The sequence below is a fragment of the Meles meles genome, chromosome 7 (assembly GCF_922984935.1).
Source record: "Meles meles chromosome 7, mMelMel3.1 paternal haplotype, whole genome shotgun sequence".
In the NCBI taxonomy this organism is placed as follows: domain Eukaryota; kingdom Metazoa; phylum Chordata; class Mammalia; order Carnivora; family Mustelidae; genus Meles; species Meles meles.
The window spans coordinates 126656388-126674630 of NC_060072.1; the positions used below are offsets into that span (position 1 = coordinate 126656388).

The following is an 18243-nucleotide window of genomic DNA, read 5'->3' on the forward strand; positions in this document are numbered from 1 at the left end:
AGAGTCTCCCAGAGATTTGTTTTTCTGCTCCTTCCTAATTTAGAAACAGTCTTCGAAGGGGGGAAAAAAAAATCCAACCTGACAAATCAATGCGAGAAGAAACCAACTCTGATGTAATTTTGCATTTCTTTCCCAGAACGTTCTAGAGTTTACCATCTACAGCCAATACAGTTCGGATGGGATCGTTTAGGGGGGAGAAAACAAACGAAGATGTGCACACCCTAAGATCAGGCCTTTCTTTATTCAAGAGGCAACATGTGATACAAATTTAAGATTTTATTAAAAATTATTTGTTATTTAACATAATATCTCGATGGTTACAGAAAGCTTTTAACAGAGCAAAATAATGACTTGTGTGAATAAACAGAGGAGTGAATGGTGTTAACTGTGACATTGAAGCGATCACATGGTTTAATTATTCTTCTGATAATACGCAACTTTGTGAACGTCTATTCAAGGGACTGAACTCTGTGCCTACTATGGAATTTGCAGTTGAATTAGAGCTTTGTTTTCTGCCTTTGGCATTTTTAAGCAAACAAACGGAAATGGTTTTAAGAATTTATAAAAAAGTCTACCTCCTACCAAAAGCATTTAAAAGGTAAAGTGATAAGTGCTAGAAAGAGGGAAAAAAACAACAACACACACACATGGTATTTATTTGTGGAATACAGTAACAGAGAACAGAAGTCATAACGAGAGAAGCAACCAGAAGTTCAGCCCATGCCAACTTTATTTGTTCTTGGCTGTCAGGGGTTTCCGGCTGATCTTTTTCGATTTGTCATTGTTTTTCTTCGGCGGTTCTGGGTTTGCTTGCATGTGTCTGCCGTAGAGGCTGAAAAGAGAGAGGGAGAAACGGTGAGATCCACCTTGCTAACTAACACAGGACCAGCTTTTACGGGGAGGGCTTTAGAGAACAGATTAATCTGCAGGAATGTTCAGGAAGCCAAAGAAAACTAAAAGATCACTTCTGCTTGGTCTAGGTCATTTTATTTCAGAATGTAAAATTCTCTTATGCACACGCGCGCGCACATGCACAGAGCACACTAGGAGGTCAGTTCTGGACAAGTGTCCTGCAATTTCACACTCGCTGGGCCGAGGGCGGAAACACCAAAGGAAGAGGGACCCAGGGCTGTGAGAACCGGGGCTGCTGAGCCCAGCTGCTCCGGACTGAAGCTCGGATGGCTGTGAGTGCTGAAGTCGACAATGACAAAAACTGGGTCGAACTGAAGAGACAGAGTGTCCATTTAGTGAAAAGTGAACATCGTGCCTGGCCGGCAGAGCCCTGGGGCTGGATAATGTGACAGAGAGCAATGGTGTCCGAGCCTGCTGTGGCTGCTCACTCCTGATTGATAGCGCTGGGATGGCGGCCACACATCAATGCCACGTTAATAAGGACCGTTGATTAAATGTTGACAAAGTACCCTACAATTACAGTGGATGGCATTCGTCGCAGAGCATAGCTCGCTTGTGGCTGAGAGGATTGAACCCAACAGCAGATAGTAATTAATTGATAATTTATGAGTAATTCTGATTAAACAAAATTAAAAGCCACCCTCAAATAAATACAGCTCAACCTTAACTCCCCTTATGGATGGATAGAAGTGGGTCCCAGAGAGAGCCCGGGGCGTGCCTCCACTCCTTCAGAGGACAGGCGACACGTGATCTGCTTGTGGCCACTGCCTTGTGCCGTGTGAATGGGGGAGGACACCGAGACTGACCTCCCAGTGCAAGGTGTCCCAAGGGATGCTCTTGAGGACACGGATACCGATACCGTGGTTGCCGGGCCTAAGGACGGACCTCACACACACAGCTGGCCAACTGACCGAGTAATGAGGGGACGGTGACAGGTCATAGTGTGGTCTGTCTTCTGCAGAGGCTTCCAAGTGTCTCCCCAGAAGGGCTACGAGTGGCCAGGAAGGTAGGTCTCTGCCCCTCAGAGCTCAGAATGCAGGGTCTGGGGCTGGGAATGTCTCCAGATAAAGGGGGGGACCGTCTCCCCTACTTAAGCGGCTCATTAAATCCACCTAAGGCCCCTGTCCCCTCCACTTAAAAAAGGGCCACTGAGCCCCCTGCTGTCTATGTCACGGACACCCAGGGGCCCTGGATCCCAGGAAAGGAACCACTGGTTTCGGCAGAGAGGTCATTTCAGCCAGCCCAGCTGTCCCGCTCTTGCTTCCCCAACCCCACTAACGTCCCTGTCCCAATCCCAGGAACGTGGGACGATCTCCTTAAACAGCAAAAGGGGTTCTGCAGAGGTGATTAAGGGTCTTATGATGGCAAGACTGTCCTCTAGTATCTGGGGGACCCCCACCCTCCCCCTGCAGCATCTCTCCCAGAGGCATCAAACAGGTTAAAGAAGTCGCAAAAGTAGAATCCTCTGCCACATTCCTCAGCTTCAGCAACACATATCCAGAAACAAACTTCTTCCTCTAGGAGCCCCGACCCCTCCCCTCCTCCTGGGACACAGCTTTCTTCACGCTGACAGAGCAGGGTGCTGTCCCCAGAGGCCTCCGCGCTCCAAGCTCCTCTCGCCCCGCACACAGCAAAGGCCTGACTCTGGGCTGTGCACTCCTGGCTTCCTTCCAGCCTCATGTACCTCTCCTCTCTGCCCCAAACCCTTATCCCTGGAAGGGAAAAAATATCCCTGTTCTTACCCAGACAGCATTCAACTTTTAAGGGTCACAGAAACCTGCAGAAGTATAGCTCCGTAGTGCGTGAGCTGGGGAATTGGGCAAGAGTGACAACAAAGATGTCCAGAGGAGGGAAAAGGAGATCTGACAAGGGCCCACGTGTCATGTCCTGAAGGAGTAAGAGCCGAGGTGGGCACAGAGGGCTTCCAGGAAGAGGTGGGGGTTTCGTTGGGCCTGACCGTGGTGATCCAGCAAAGTCATCTCAGAAGGGGGTGCAAAAGCGGTTTGCAACTCAGCAAGGCTCCTTTTGTTAGGCAGGAACTAGAATGTTCCAATGTTCCAAAAATCTACCTTTTTTTATCGTCAGACCCCACTGCACCTGGACCTCCTGGGGTTATAGAGCAAGTCACTACATGGGGCCAGATCAGAAAGAGCATCCCTGAGCTTGATGTTTAAATCCTCCTTTCACAATTTAATAGCTGTGGACTCTGGGCAAAGGAATGGCATCCCCCACATCTCTTGCTTGCCGTGCCTGTTTCTCCCTCTGTAAAAAAAACGATGCTGTGTTCTGAGTATGGTGACTTCAGTGGTTAAACAGCCCAGTACCTGGTTCATCTACTGCAAGTGGTCAGCAGATGCTTGCTGAGAAACATGACTGACATGGGTTGTAGTGGGCGGGATTTAATAAAGACAATTACATGATTCCTTCTTTAGGGCTTTTTCCTTTGAAAAAAAATAACACGGTATTTTCTATCAATGCCAAATGCCCAAGCATCTCTGGGAGAAAGGTTTTAATCCTCTTTTAAGAAAGCAACTAACGCAGAGCTAAATGCATGTCCCCACTTCCTCGGTGAGTCACTGGCGACGCAGGGATGCCGCTGTGTCCTCCGCCCGACCCCCAACTCCTCTGGCTGTGTGGGCGGAGAGCGGTGTTTCACCTGGTGGCTGTGCCCTCAGGGAGACTTCACTGGGGCAGAGCATTCATGACAAGTGTCTGAGGGTCCGAAGTCCGGGGTTCCGTTCCTGGCTCCACCACGGATTAGGCATGGCCTTTCCATTTGGTAAGTCAGTGTGGTAGGCAGAATAATGGTTCCCCCAAATACTGACACTCTGACCCCTGAAACCTGTGAACATCTTGTATCATACAGGGACTGTGCGCAGGTGATTAACTAAGGATCTGGGGCTGGGCAGACTAGCCTGCATTTTGTGGGTGGGCTCAACGTAATCACAAGAGTCTTCTGACCTTCATAAGGAAGGTCGGAGTCAGAGAGATCTGAACACGTTACACTGCTGGCCTTCACGATGGAGGAAAGGGGCTCCCAGCAAGAAATGCAGGCAGCCTCTAGAAGCTGGCAAGGAAGGGCATTCTCCCCCAGAGCTTCCAGAAGGACACAACCCTGCGGACACCTTGATTTCAGACTTCTGACCTCCAGAACTGTAAGAGGATCTATCTGCTTTGTTTGCAGGCACCAAGCTCATGGTACTTTGTATAACAACAGGAAACTAATGCAGTTTAAATGGACCTTTCTGGGCCTGATAGAGCAGCCTAGAAGTGAGGTGTGTGCTTACTTTCAGTGGAAGAAAAACGGGAGACTTTCTGAGGGTAGCAGTCATTGAAAAGAAGGAAAAGTTAAAAAAAAAAAAACAAGTTTCAAAAAGGACAAAGTGTGCCCCAAAGGAAAAGTGGGTGCTGTTTCTACGTTAAGAGGAAACAGGTGAGCCAACCTCTCTACTCCAGCTGGACTGGATGCTCCCTGATGCCCCCCACTCTCTGAAGCTAACACCCTGACCTGTGTTTTGAATGTACCCAGGATTTAACTTCTAGAGGTGACCTAAGTGAGACATGGAGAGGCCAATGCCATTGAAAGAAGTTTCCCAAGAGGACGGGGCATGCCATACCACACACGGTCACTGGGGAAATGCCAGGGTCGGTGAGGAGGCAAAAGAATGAAGCAGGGAGCAGGACCCCGGTCCTTTATGATGGTTTCATGGGAAGAAATGGATGGGTTTGAGTGAATTTCGGGTTGGACTGTTAGAATAATTTCCAGGTGCTCAAGGTATCAGGGTGGTCTCCAGTTGTATGTGACTTGGCCTGGGGTGGTTTAGGGCAGGGGAAATACCGGCTTGTTCTGTGTGAGTTCCAAGAAGGAGGTGGTCCAGGGGTTGGCTTTGGATTGTTTGGTTTACGGGTCAAAGACAACCTGGCAGCCAAGTTGGTTGCTATCTCTAGGAATTGAGCTCGGCCTGGAAAGGGCAGTCTCTCCCCAGCCAGCAAGACCTCCAAGATGTCAAAACAGCAAAAAAGACTGAAAATAAGAAACATGACTAATTAACACAGGCACAGCCTTCAGGATGGCTTCTGCTCTCCCACATTCCTTCCCCCACGACATACCTTCCCACCGGCCTTAGTGAAGGCAGCTTCTCCGGCTCCACCTGCCCCTTCCACCTCCTCCACCTGGGGATCTCAACCATCCCTCGGACCCTGGCACAAGGCACTGCCCAGACCAGCATGTCTCCTTAGCACCGTGCTCAGGCTGCACCTATCCTGCCCTCCCAGAGCCCACGGCACCGTGCCCCAGGGATCCCCAGACAACAGTCCTGGGACTTTGCTCCCCTCTGCCTTCCGGCACCCTGCTCACCCTCAATGACATGTGACTTCTTCGGGCAAGCGGCTCACTAGCCACAGTCGAAACCCGCATCTGCAACCTGAGGATGAACGCTCTGGTTCACACCTTGCGGGGTTTGGACGAAGATCAACCCAGACACGGGAAAGGTCTTGTCTGTGCAGGGACAGAGCAGACGTTCCAGAATGGCAGAGGACATCTCTGAGCTCTCGCAAAGGTCCAAGACTCAGGCTAAGCTGACCAGCTCCTTCCACCTGACATGCTGCTGCCTTTGAGCACACAAGAGAGCCAGGAGTGTGACCTTGCCATTATGCACCTTCGGAGGGAGGAGGCTTCCCGTGGGCACTGAAACTGGGCCACCAGCTTGAGAGTGGCGACAAAGGGAGCCAGGCTCAAGGTCACCAACAGGGCAGCAGCCGCTGGGGGACAAAATGTTCAAGCCCTAGAGTCTTAGGAACACCCCTCTCCCCCACCATCGGGGGTGGACAGAGAGTAATTGAAAGATGATTAAGGAGTGGAAAAAACCACCAAAGAATGATCCAAAGTGACAGGAAAGGTTCCATTACACGCAGGAGTCTGAAGAGCGAGCCGGCGCCACTCAGCCCCCTCCTGGGGATCTCTGTTCTCACCTGCGTGGGAGCCGGCCCTGCGCGGAGCAGCCGCCCGCTGAATTCCTGCTGACAACCACCCCTGGAGGACTCCCTGTGAGATGGCTCCATGGGCAGCCAGGGTCATCTGACCGAACACTTCAGACGCATCCGGTTAAAGCAGTCTGCACAGGGGCCACCCAAAGCAATGGAACAGTCGTGCCCCCCGACAGCTGGGACTGTAGCAACAAAGGTCAGCCCACCGGAATCAGAACACAGTCTACAGCCCATCTTAAGGAGTGTGCTCTGCACGCTCTTCGATTACTGACATCTAAACTGTACTGAATACCGGCATTTTCATGGTGGGGGGAAAAGAGCCCATTGGAGTCTTCTCATTTCTTTTGGATCCCAGGCTCTCTTATAGACCCTCAACCCCTCCAGGGCTGCAGCAAAGACCACAGTGGCCCCCCCTCGTGACAATTCCCTCTCGTGGCTACAGTGCACCATTTTGGTTCTTGGGCTGTCCTCTGGACACTTCTTCAGCCCTTATGTTTGTTTTTATCCTTGTTTTCTCTTCCCTAGAGAAGATGTCTAACTGCAGCTTCAGTGCCGACCCCGAGAAGCACTTCCCCATACCCCCTCCCCAAGCTATTGCCATTGTCAACCCCTACTGGTGCCTTATTCCTACTTGGCCACTGAGCTGTTAAACCCAACCAAAGCACAGAACAGTTCCCTACCCTGACTTCCGCAGGTCTGTCCCTCCAGGTCTCTAGACCTTGAGGACTGAAACACTGAAGTCGTTTGGACATCTACCTCCTTTTTGGGTAATCATGTAAATCAACCTTGGTGTTTTCTCTGAAATTCTTAGCATGGGACCAAGTATCTGAAACTCCAAGCAGAGCTCTAGGTGTTTTTTTGGCAGGAAGAGAACACAGCTTTCAATAGCTTCTCAAAAGGGTCATAACTCAATGGACTCATTTTATGGTGCTTTATTCTGATTTTCACCAACCTATGATTTAACTACTCTTTTTCTCCACCCTAACACAGACCCCATCGCATGGTCATTAGATTATTATAATGGGTCCCTTCCCTCCTCCAGTGTGTCCTACAACTGGCAGAATCATCTCTCCCTGGTCTATGCATGGAAAGCAGCATCCCCTGCTCACCTGGTCAGGGACCTAGCCTGGTAGGTGACACGAAGAGGCCATAGAACATGCCATGCGATGCTGAACTCAGCCACATTCTCTCTCTGATCTCTAGCACACCTGAGCGCAGGAAGGCTGGGCTGGAGGAAGGCAGTGCCATGGACAGTCAAGACGACCTGAGGGTGAGCTCTGCCACCTAGCACCTGATGGACCTCAGAGTCCTCTCTCTTTCCAGAAGATCTGTTACCGTCAGTGGAGCATGGGAATACGGGCACACTATCTACCTTGCTCTGGCAGTCAGACCAGCTTGGGCTCCTCCGTGCGTCTGGAAAATGAAATGGTGCTAAAACGATCTGAGCCCTGGAATTAGCCCTTCCTGCCAGGCAGCACTCCTTTCGGTGGGCTTCTTGCTGATCTGTGTTAACTACTGTCTGGGATGCCTGCCTGGGTCCTGTTCCGCAATTCGGATCCCATGCGTATTTTTAGGTTTTTCGGGGCTTCCGGCCCCCTGCCCCAATTTCTGTCTTCACAAAACACTGTGGGATTTATCAGGATTTCACCAGTAAGTCCTTGAAGATACACGGGTTCCTGCTCTCAGCTTGGTATTCTGAAGGCCTGGCAGAGGGCCGTGATAATGACACATCATGGTCACAACAATCCAGGGACGATGGGCTCTTCTAAAAGTTTAGACCCAGATCAAACCCAGGCAATTATCCCCAAGTTCAAACTCTTTATTTTATTTTATTTTATTTATTTATTTGACACAGAGAGACAGAGCACAGGCCTGGGAGGGGCAGAGGGAGGAGAAGCAGGCTCCCTGCCAAGCAGGGAGCGGGATGCAGGATTTGATCTCAGGACCCCGGGATCACAACCTGAACCGAAGGCAGATGCTTAACCGAACTGAGCCACCCAGGTGCCCCCCAAGTTTGAGCTCTTAATGCACTAAATTATCTTGTCTCCCACCTAATTTAGATCTCTCAGATTTATCTTCTCGAGAAGCCTACCATTTTCTTGAGGGTGCTGCAGAGTTCACATCTTTTGCAGCCTGTATACTCAAGGCACAGCGAGAAGCACGTGGTGTGCCATGTAAATATTGTGTTTCAGAACGCCAGGTATGTGAGAGGAACAATATGCTGTTCTTAAGTCATTTGCTCATGTCATATGCCTCCCTCCTGTTGTTTTGGGTGTTTCCATGGAAAGTCCTTATACAGACCAAGAAAAGCACCAATCTGAAAATCCAAGTTATATGGCCAGTGACAATAATGGAGAGAACTAATTCTGTTTATAATCTGTAATCTCATGGGGGGACGCTAAATTTAAAATCTCCACAAATAAATCTGTAGACAAAGTGTGAAGCTTAGATTATTAATAAGCATTTTGCAGTAGCTTTATTTATCCTATCTAGCAGCTATGAGGGGCTGGTGACAGAACCTTAGGCACAGAAACTGCTGACTCTTAAAGAAGGAAAAAAAAATTAATAGTTACCATATTCCCGGGAGAAATCTCATTAATTCAATAGGCAATGATTTTTTGAGACCAAACCTTCAAGAGATGGTTCTGTGCGGCTCACTAACAGCGGTCTGTGTCCTTCCCATTTTTTCTCCATTACAACCCTCGTCCCTCTGCAACCCCAACACACAGCATAGCGCAAAGTATAAACACGCATTTTGAAATCCACGGAGATAGCCAAAAGGAATTTGCAGATGGCCTGAGACAGATATTAAGCTCTACAAAAATGTGAAATATAAAGCAGATTTTAAGATACCCCATACATTCTAGGCTCACTACCCCATTGGAGGGGAAAAAATGAGGATTCTGGCAGAGCAAAACTAACCATCTCATGCACAAAAGATGCTCATTAAACTTCATCATCCTGTCTACTCTAATGACGCTTTCACTTAATAAAAATTCCCCGAGCAGTTGCAAGGATATTAGGCAAGGTCTTTGGTTATGTATCAGAGGTCCGAGCTGTCACTGGCAAGCATGCAGTTCAGGGGGTAGGTTCCCTGGGGAAGGAACAAATCCAGCTTTCACCGAATACATGCAGAGAAAAATCAATAACTGCAACTTGCTTCCTTGCTTAAGCATTTAAGAAAATGGGTAATCCTTTTAAATTAAACTGTGAAGTGCTAAATGTTGCAGTTTCCAGAATAAAGTAGAAGGCAAGAGGAAACAACTCTAAGGGTCTCTGGAAGTTTCCCAAATAAGTTTCCTTAATAGACTTCATACCTGGCCTGAATATATTTTATGAAAAGAATTATTTTTTGATCTAGTACTTAAAATTCACAGAGATTAAAAAAAGAGACATCCGGCCATACACACTCAAATTTCAACATAAATTAAGGGAGTGAGGAATTCTTTTTATCTGTGTAACGTGCCCCCTTCAAAAATTATTCTTAAAAAACATTACTATTAAAATTCACTAAATTGAATCTGGCTCTCAAAAGTTACATAATAAAGTAATTCTCTAACAGATCCCTTAACACGGACAGCTGGATATTAATACCACATAACCATAAATTACTCATTGAGATTATATAACCTACTTTAAATTTCACATCCTGCCAAACAGCCTTGACTGCAGAGATGAGTTCAGTTGGGGCAAGAGAGAGGCACCACCCAAAACCATGACACCATTGACACAAAATGGATCAAAGCACCAATGAAACATCACCCCGAGTGACACCAGCGCAACCCCGAGACCAGTGGGTCTGAGCAGTAAGCTCACTGAAGGAATCAACAAAGCTGGAGAGAGATTCTGTCCCTCACAAGGGTGGGCCCTGGTCAGCGGTACCAACAGTGGGGTGAACGCTGGCAGCGGGCATCGAAACCCCACTCCCCCAAACACCCGAAGGTGGTGAGGACCCAGGCTGGGAGTCCTGTGCGTCTGTGCACGTCGAGCCAGTGTCACGTCTCTAAGAGGAAGCGGAGAACACAAACACGGCTGGCTGCCCCGACCCTTCCACCTTTCCCCTCCACATTCCCAGCCCCCACTGCAGGGGCAAACGTGTCATAAACGTGGTTTATGCTTGCCATCTGCTTTACCTGGAGTGTTCTTCTCGTGGTGTCCCAGAGACAGGCACCATCACCATCTCCATCTTACAGATGAGGGTATGGACGCCCAAAGAGATGCCATGCCTCAGAGTGAATGGCTACCCTGCCTCGGCTTTGGTGGCTAAACCCGGCGCAGTCAGAAACGGTTCCCTTTGCCCAGGGGGGCCCAATGACCAGTTCATACATGTCTGTGGTCAACTGGAGCCAACTCAAGAAAGACCTATGATCTCTGCTCAAACCACTGGGAAGAGAAATTCTTTGTTTTCCATTTTGTTCGGTGAGAAGCCCAGGTGTGCCGTCAGCCATGTTGACATCTTGTGAAGAGAACCTGCCTGGGAGAGAAACCAGCCCAGACAGAGCAGAACTGAACGATGAAGAGGGATGGGGTCCAATGACACTGAGCCCTTACCTTACACCATGCCTAAAGTCTACTGTATTGCTGGATTATATTTAGCATAAAATAACCAAATAATCCCCACTCAGTGTTTCGTTTCTTGCAATCAAACGGATGCTGTGTCCTGACTGACACATCACTCTTATCTACTTCTGTGAAATCCTGAGAGAAGTCCTTTTGCCCACATTACCCATCTTTAACCACATTCATTTCCTTTACACCAACAGTCACAATATCATTATTTTATTTACTTGATTCCTTGTTCTTTCCTGCCTCCCTTCACAGCAGGCTAACTCCGAGAGGGCAGGAACCTTGTGTGTCTTGCTGGGTATCCTGTGTGACTGGTTCGCCACAGGCGTGGCATGAACATTTGCTAATTGAATAAAAGCGAGCACCCCTGCACTTACTGGGATACACTGAACGTATCTAGCTCTGTGGACAGCTTCCCAACTGGACCGTTAGAGCCTCTAAAACAGGGACTGTCTTAATCATTGTGTTCCTCCAGTGCCTGACACCCCCTAGTCACCCAATAAATATTTACTGGTAGATTGCAAGACTATCTTGGCCAACGCATCTATTTCCACCATCCTCAGTTCCCTGCTCTTCTGAGTGATGATCAAACAGCTTCCCATTTTGAGCTGTGGGAAGACCGTGTGTCATGCAGGTCAAAGCAAGTGTTCTAGTCTTTGGGGGCAGTTATCCTCTGTCACAAAATCTTGGTTTGTACATCAGTTTCCTCTGTGTTCTCCTCTGTTTATGCAGGATTTCTCAGGCGGGAAGGCTGTCGGTGAGGCTGGAAGGGCAGTCAATGCACCACGACGCCATTTTGTGAGGCCTCTTGGGGGCCCAGTCTGTCATCCTCTTGTGGAGACTCTCTTTCACAGCACTGTGACCAGGACTTTCCATAAACTCCTTTAAAGTACAGTGGGCTTTTAGTGAGTATTAATCCTATCCAATATAAGTAAGATCTAGCTGAAGACAGTAATCATTTTTAAAGCGGAATTAAGTTAAAATGAACATTATAAAACCAGTAGAGATTTTTTCCCTTTACCTTTGGACAAATTAAAAATCAGAGTCAATTTTTATGATCATGAAAAGGTAAGGGTCTTTCTGGCCACACGTGGTTCCTTCATGAATGGCTCAAGGTTGTTCATGACCTCTAACGTGAGTAAGACAATGACCGCAACAGCAAAACTCATCGAGCACTCACTGTATGTTGGCATTTGTGCACGAAGCATCCATGGGTATTTTCTATCCATCAACTCATTTAAACATGAAACATTACCACAGGAATGAAAGAAGCCACATGGCTCCAGATATAAGTAATATTACAAATGAAGAGCCAATGTCACAGAACTAGGAACATTAGTATCTAAACACAGAAGCTATGCTTTTTCTTTCTTCTGTTGTTCAGATAAGGACAAATAGTAAAAGCATAATTAGAGGTTATTATTCCTCCTACCCCTCCTCCTCCTCCTCTTTGTGGCTAACAATTGGGATTCTCTGTTCCTGGGACTGCTCCTTCCTCTTCCCAGTTTCTCTCTGCCCAGGTGGCTTGGTGATTTGACCATGGCAGGAGACTCATGGCCAGATCAAGAGAAAGCTAGCCATCTCTTTAAGTACGAGTCTCTAGGTTCCAGAGGCAGGGCAAAGAACACTTGAACTGGATTCAGAAGGCTTTGGAATTAATCTGGTATCTGGATAATCTGCTTCCCTAGACAAAGATGGGGTGTTTGGACCTATACAGGAGCGATAAGTGTCCAGCCTGCACGCTTTCACACCCCTCACACGATAACTGGGTACTGCAAGAGACGGCACCCAAACCCTGCCCAGCTGGAACCGTCCAGGCAACGGCTTCAACCCTGTCGGAGTTGGGTATCTGAATGGAACTGGCCAACTTTACACATGAAGCTTGTGTAAGCACTTGGCTTTTATTAACTTGTCTAAGCCTCAAGGAAAGTCACATTAAATGAAACCTTACAGGGCTCACATTTCTGAGGTCCCTCTTATGTTCGGGTCAGATTAAGGCAAGAGCCTGTGATCTTAGACAGCATTGTATTATGTACCCCTCTTTTCTGCGAGGCTAGTCATGTTCCAGTTACAACCAGATTTTAAAAACAAACAAAAAAAACAACTTAAAAATAAAAACCAGAAAGCAAACCATCTACACAGAGGTGGACTTAAGAACCCAGTGCTTTCTCTAGGAGGCTCTCTCTCAGCAAGGGGACTCTAGGAAGTAGCAGCTACAGACAGTAAGCTCTATCCATGACTCCAGGCTGGCAAAGCAGAATCTCCCCTCCGATAAACTGAACTCTCTCTGAAGTGGGGAACCCCACCCCTGCAACATGGCCTACCAAGTTGAACTGTGCTTTTCATCCATTCCTGATACCAATCTTTGAACTACTGACCAAGAGTAAGCAAAGGCCAGCAGGAGGGGAGGAGGCCAGCTTTTGGTGGCTAAGTAACAAAGTAGTATTTGGGAACAAGCCACCAACTGTCCAAAGAACACTGGAGAAGACACGGTTGGGAGCTGAACAGGAGATAAGCCTTTAAATGACACCCTTCTTTGGTTATACATTCATGTTTCTGAGTTTTGTGGAGAAAACATACTCCACAAAGGAATGGGACATTTAAAAACTACTTTCAGCCTGATATATTCAGCAGATTAAATATATGTCATCCACTTCCTCCTAGATTTTGTAAATCAGATTTTTAAGAGTCTCGGGAAAATTTATGATCTTTGAGTGAAAAGAAGTTAAAAATGAAGGTGTTTGTGAGTTTGTGCTTGTCGTTAAGAAGCATCTCCTGGAGGACTGATGCATTAGCAGTAAATCTGAGTGGGGATGCTGGGAACACATCAAGAAGAGGTTAGGACTCTCCCTCGTGGCTCAAGCTTTTGTTGTTTGATGCCCCCAGTGGGCCTCGTCGGCTCACAGGGAAACTGTGGTTATGCGTGGGGAGGGAAGAGCTCACGCTTGTCACAACAGACCTCATCCAAGAACCTCGAGTGTTTCATCTAGGAATCTCACCCACAACACACTCCTGGAAGGTGCGAGCGCATTCTAAATACAGACGGTGAAAGTCAAAGCAGGATGTGGAGAAGCCAGAAGACCAGGATATCTGTGGAACACCGCCCTGGGGCTGCTCTTTTCTTCTAGTTTCCAGGACAGGATATTGTGGTCATGATGTGGCCAACAGGATGACAGGTGGGTGAAAAATGATACAGAAACGCGCGCGATAGTTATTTCAAATACTAACAAACCGTGTTCTGCATCAATTGATTCAAATGGACCTATGTTCTCGGGGAAAAATATTCATCCCTAAACAACTGCTCATCAAGATTCCTGCCCAGTATATTTCTCCCAGAATGGCCAAAGCCCTTCTTGGTCAGCAGTACCTCCTACACACTATAACCACAGGCAGTTAATTTTTCCCCTCATCAATATTTCAGAAAGCTACTTTTAAAATTTTATTTTAAATAATTAAAAATTATTAAAAATAATTAAAAAATTATTTTTAAACAGATATTAGTGCTTCTAATTTGTAAAGGCAAACTCCATACTTCCATAGATCTACAGAATAGCTCTGTCCAAAACACAAAATCCAACGTAACTTTCAATTTTCTAGTAGCCACATCAGGAAAGCAAAAGCAAACAAATGAAATCAACCTTCATTTATTTTATTTAACCCAATATATCTAAAATATGATCATTTCAATGCATAATCCATATAAGCATGATTAATGATCTTCCTTATCCTTAATTTAAGGACAAATGACTTGGAAAATACATCACATAAGTTTAATGAGGTTTTTGTTTTGTTTTGTTTTCTTGTACTGTCTTCGAAATCCGGTGAGTGTTTTTCAGCACATCCCAATCAGACACACTGTAATTCAAGAGCTTGAGGGCCGCATGTGTTTGTAGTTACCCTGATGCGCAATGGACACACCATGTGACTATGGGGGAGTCGAGCCGCTTCCTGTACTCGATCAAAGTCGTTCTAAAGTGGAGAGACTCTTTCTTGGCACTTGGTTTTAACGCTTTAGAAGAGGAAGAACGGACAGACACACGGACACAAACACATGCACAGAGTATTTCTTTTAAAGAGTAATCCTACTTAACTAGACGTTCTTCCATGATCTTTAATTATTTATAACAGTTCTCAGGATAAGTCTGTAAAAGTCTTCAGGCCAATACAAGTAACACCCAAAGCCCATGAACACTACTTGGTTGGAGAAAAGGGTAGCCAATCCTTCTCCTTCCCAGAAGCGAGGGGAAAAAAAAAAAAAAACCCACTCTAAGAGCCGAAGGTCCTCAGCTCACAGCCGACAAGGTTGCACACTCCACAAGGCCTCCACTAGGAGGGGCTTGAGAAGAAGCAGCCGCAGGCCACGTGTGCTCACGGGGTTTGGGGTTTGGCCATTTCCCAAGCCAGCTGGACTTCCTCACTCAGCTGGCTCCTTGTGAAGGGGCAAATACCAATTCCAGACACGGGCACATCATCCTGCTCATCTCTGACCTCAGGGCCAGGGAGTCTGGGAGGTGAGCCACAGGAGGTCTACAGAAGCTCACTGCCGACGGTCGCGAGGCAGGGCATCCCACTAGTGCCTGTTATAAAGGAGAAAACTGGATGCTTAGAAGAGATTGGGGACAAATAGTAAATCTGCTGGCTATCCCAGGGCTAACAGTATTTTTAAATTCTCCGTTCCTCACCAAACTATTTCTTCCATAAAACTCAGCAATAAGAAATTGAAAACTACAGGAAGGGTGGGATCCAAAGATTTTTTTCTCCTGAGCTCCCAGAGAAGCCTTCACTATTCTTTTGACAATTACTGACTTGTTCCCAAATGCCCCTTTGCTTATTTTTTTGCCAACAACACAGCCCCTCACTCACTAGCCTCTTCAGGCTCCCTTGCTCTGCTTCTACCTCCCGTTAGCCTTTGGCTAACACTGTTGGTGACCTTCTCTTATGGGTGACACCTCACAGGGTTGACTTTGAAACTGACCACGATAAGCCACATAATACTGGTTGGACATGAAGGTTCCGGACAGACTTCACAGCTGTGCAGCTTGGACCACTCCAGGCCTCAGTTCTGCAATCTGTAAAACAGACCTATGTTGCCCACAGTTTTGAGAAATGAATGAGGAAATCATGAAAAAAACCTTATCACTGTGTCTCGCCACTCATTCAACATGAACATTTTTTGTACTGCAGCCGCTCTGAGGAGATGGTCAGTTCTGCAGGATTTCTCACAAGTGCAAAAGGAAGGGTCCACGCCCTGATCTGTCTGCTTTCCAAATCTAGCCAACCTGCCTAGAGATCGAGAGACTGAGAGAGAGAGAAAAGGTATCGTTCTCTGCGCTCAGCATCGGTGTGGGAGTTAAAACGTCTGGCAGACTGTTAGCCCTGGCTTTGAAGTTCATCTCCAACAGAAGGCAGCTGGATAACCTTAGCAAACCTACCTAACCTCTCTGAACACGCTTTTCCATCTGGAAATGTGGGAATGAGAGGAACACAGGGTCACTAGGAGGATGAAATAACAGACTGTTTAGCAGGTACTACACAGGTGCTCAGTAAACCAAGGCTGTTACATGCACTGGGCTCTGTCCCTTCTAACCTTGGTTGAAGTCAGGGTTGGAAAACGCTCTCGGGTTGTGTGCTGAAAGTTTGACAGGACAGTTTCTCTCCAAAGAGATGCTTTTTAAAGTGCTGTAACATATATGCTTGAGGGAAACAGCCAATGGCAAAGAACATCAGGTGACAATCTTAAATATAAAACTACTAACAAGTTGGGCTCAGGATCAGTCAGTTAAGCGTCTAACTCTTGGTTTCGGCTCAGGTCATGATCTCTGGTTGTGGGACCAAGCCCCACGTCCAGCTCCATGGTCACCCCAGAGTCTAGCTGGCATTCTCTCTCTCCCTTTGCCTCTTGCTCTCCCCACCACTCTCTCGCTCTCAAATAAATAAGTAAATCATTTACCAAAAAAAAAAAAAAAAAGCACTTTCTAAGCCCAGTCTTCACTGAATATAACATATAACCCTTCTAGTCAAGGAGAATCATGGGAAAGCTCCCCGTGAGAAGTTTCACGGGCTTTTGCTCTGTCCAGGGTACTGAATGGGCGGCTCTCCGGAACTAAGGGAAGAAATGAATAAGGGTATGGAGTACAGTAGTGTCCTCCTCTTGCTCCAGCCCTCTCATTCAGGGACTGAGCTGTTCCCAGATCTATTCAGATGGGAACCACATTACGTAAGAGTCAATAATCTTTATGGTAACTCTGCAGTGAAAGTGTCATTTGTTGTAATGAACACTGATCATAAGTTAAGCCCCTAGCTACTCTCTCTGTTATTTTTCATTATACTGTTCCTTGCTCTGTTATATTTCAGGAGTACTGAGGGAATTCATCCAACTATGTTCGCTAGTCAGCTCTTCGTTACTCAGATTAGATTCTGCTAAGATGCAATGAAGCAATTTGCAAACACTGATTCTTAAGGAAATGCATCAGACGCCGGTTATATGTTCTCGCTGATGCCAGGGGGCACCTGCCCCTCCCCGGTTATTTGTCCCCCTTAATTTGCTACTTTCCTCTTTATTTATCTTCCACTCAATTCACAGTATGGTTCTTTGGGCCCAAATCCGAGAGACTATTAAAGTGTTTCTGGGTATTTTTTTTTTCCTCCAGTAATGACTCTTTGTTCAATTCAACACCCAGAATAATGTTTCCAAAATCATCATTGCCTTTCACATAGCTCTCACTTGCAAACACCACTCTGCTTACATTACAGTCAAACCCCCTCCGGCTGCTTTAAAGGGCACTAACTCCAAAAGGCACAGCAGCAAGGGAAAGCTGGAAGCTTTCCATTTCTTCAAAACCCAGTAAGAAAAATTCATTTCGTATGTTGGTATATTAAGCTTGAGAGTGGAATTTCCATATGCCTCTGTGCTTCATGCTCTTGGACTTCCTGGCTTACAAGCAGGATGGGAGTCCTCAGAGAGCACACGTCACTGCCAGGCCGCAGAGGTCACCAGCATTAAGGCACAGAGACCACGTGGGCTGGATTTTTGGACACCGACACTTGTGGGCTTTACCGCACTTCCCGAGTCTGAGGCTTCAGTCTATCCTCCTCTGAGCCTGGGCATTAGGTTCATTAGGTTCATTAGAGCCGTTAGGTTTCCTCACGTTGGCCATAGTGCCCGAGAATAATTTGAAACATTAAGGATAAAAAAAAAAAATAGCACCTGCAGGCACCGAAGTTCTGGGTTTGCCATCCTGGATATCTTTTTAGGGCACATTTGGCTGGAAATGTTCCCTTTTCGGAGAAATCTAGCTCAATGAGTTGAAATGTATTCAGACAGGCGGGCTAGAGTAATGCTATGTTCTCTGTTACTGTGCTGTTCTCCTGATACACATCAGACAAAAGCTAGGAAGCAGCTTTGATTAAAATGTCTACAGCTCTTTAAAAATATTAAAACCTTTTTTTCCCCCAGACAAGAGCCAGGTGAGCGCAGAAGGCTAGCTACTGATGCACATGAAGATCACGTGTACCGTAAACACGCGTCAAGCAATCCCACGCCAGGTCATACCCTTTAGGAATTCTGTAGTTGTGGGGAGGGTGAGCAGAGAATCAAGGCCAAAAAACAAGAGTTCAAGATATGGGTTCGGAGGTTAATTCTCTTAAAGTTGAGATGAGCCATAGGTACTCTAACGTGATCAATAAGAAGGACAAAATCGGCAAACGAAGCTCCCCCGTACTTGAGGGAAATAATCATGCTGAGTAGTTAATTAACCCAAATCTCAGTTTCACATTAGG

General features: G+C 46.8%; 1 protein-coding gene across 1 annotated transcript in view; it reads right to left on the reverse strand.

The window, feature by feature from the left end:
• Positions 1 to 258: 258 nt before the first annotated feature.
• RSU1 (Ras suppressor protein 1) overlaps positions 259 to 18243 on the reverse strand; it is a 188844-nt gene continuing 170859 nt past the window's right edge. The window contains exon 9 of the mRNA XM_046013460.1: positions 259 to 832. Within this exon, the coding sequence (XP_045869416.1) occupies positions 730 to 832 (103 nt within the window). The 3' untranslated portion in view covers positions 259 to 729. The remainder of the gene's footprint in view (positions 833 to 18243) is intronic.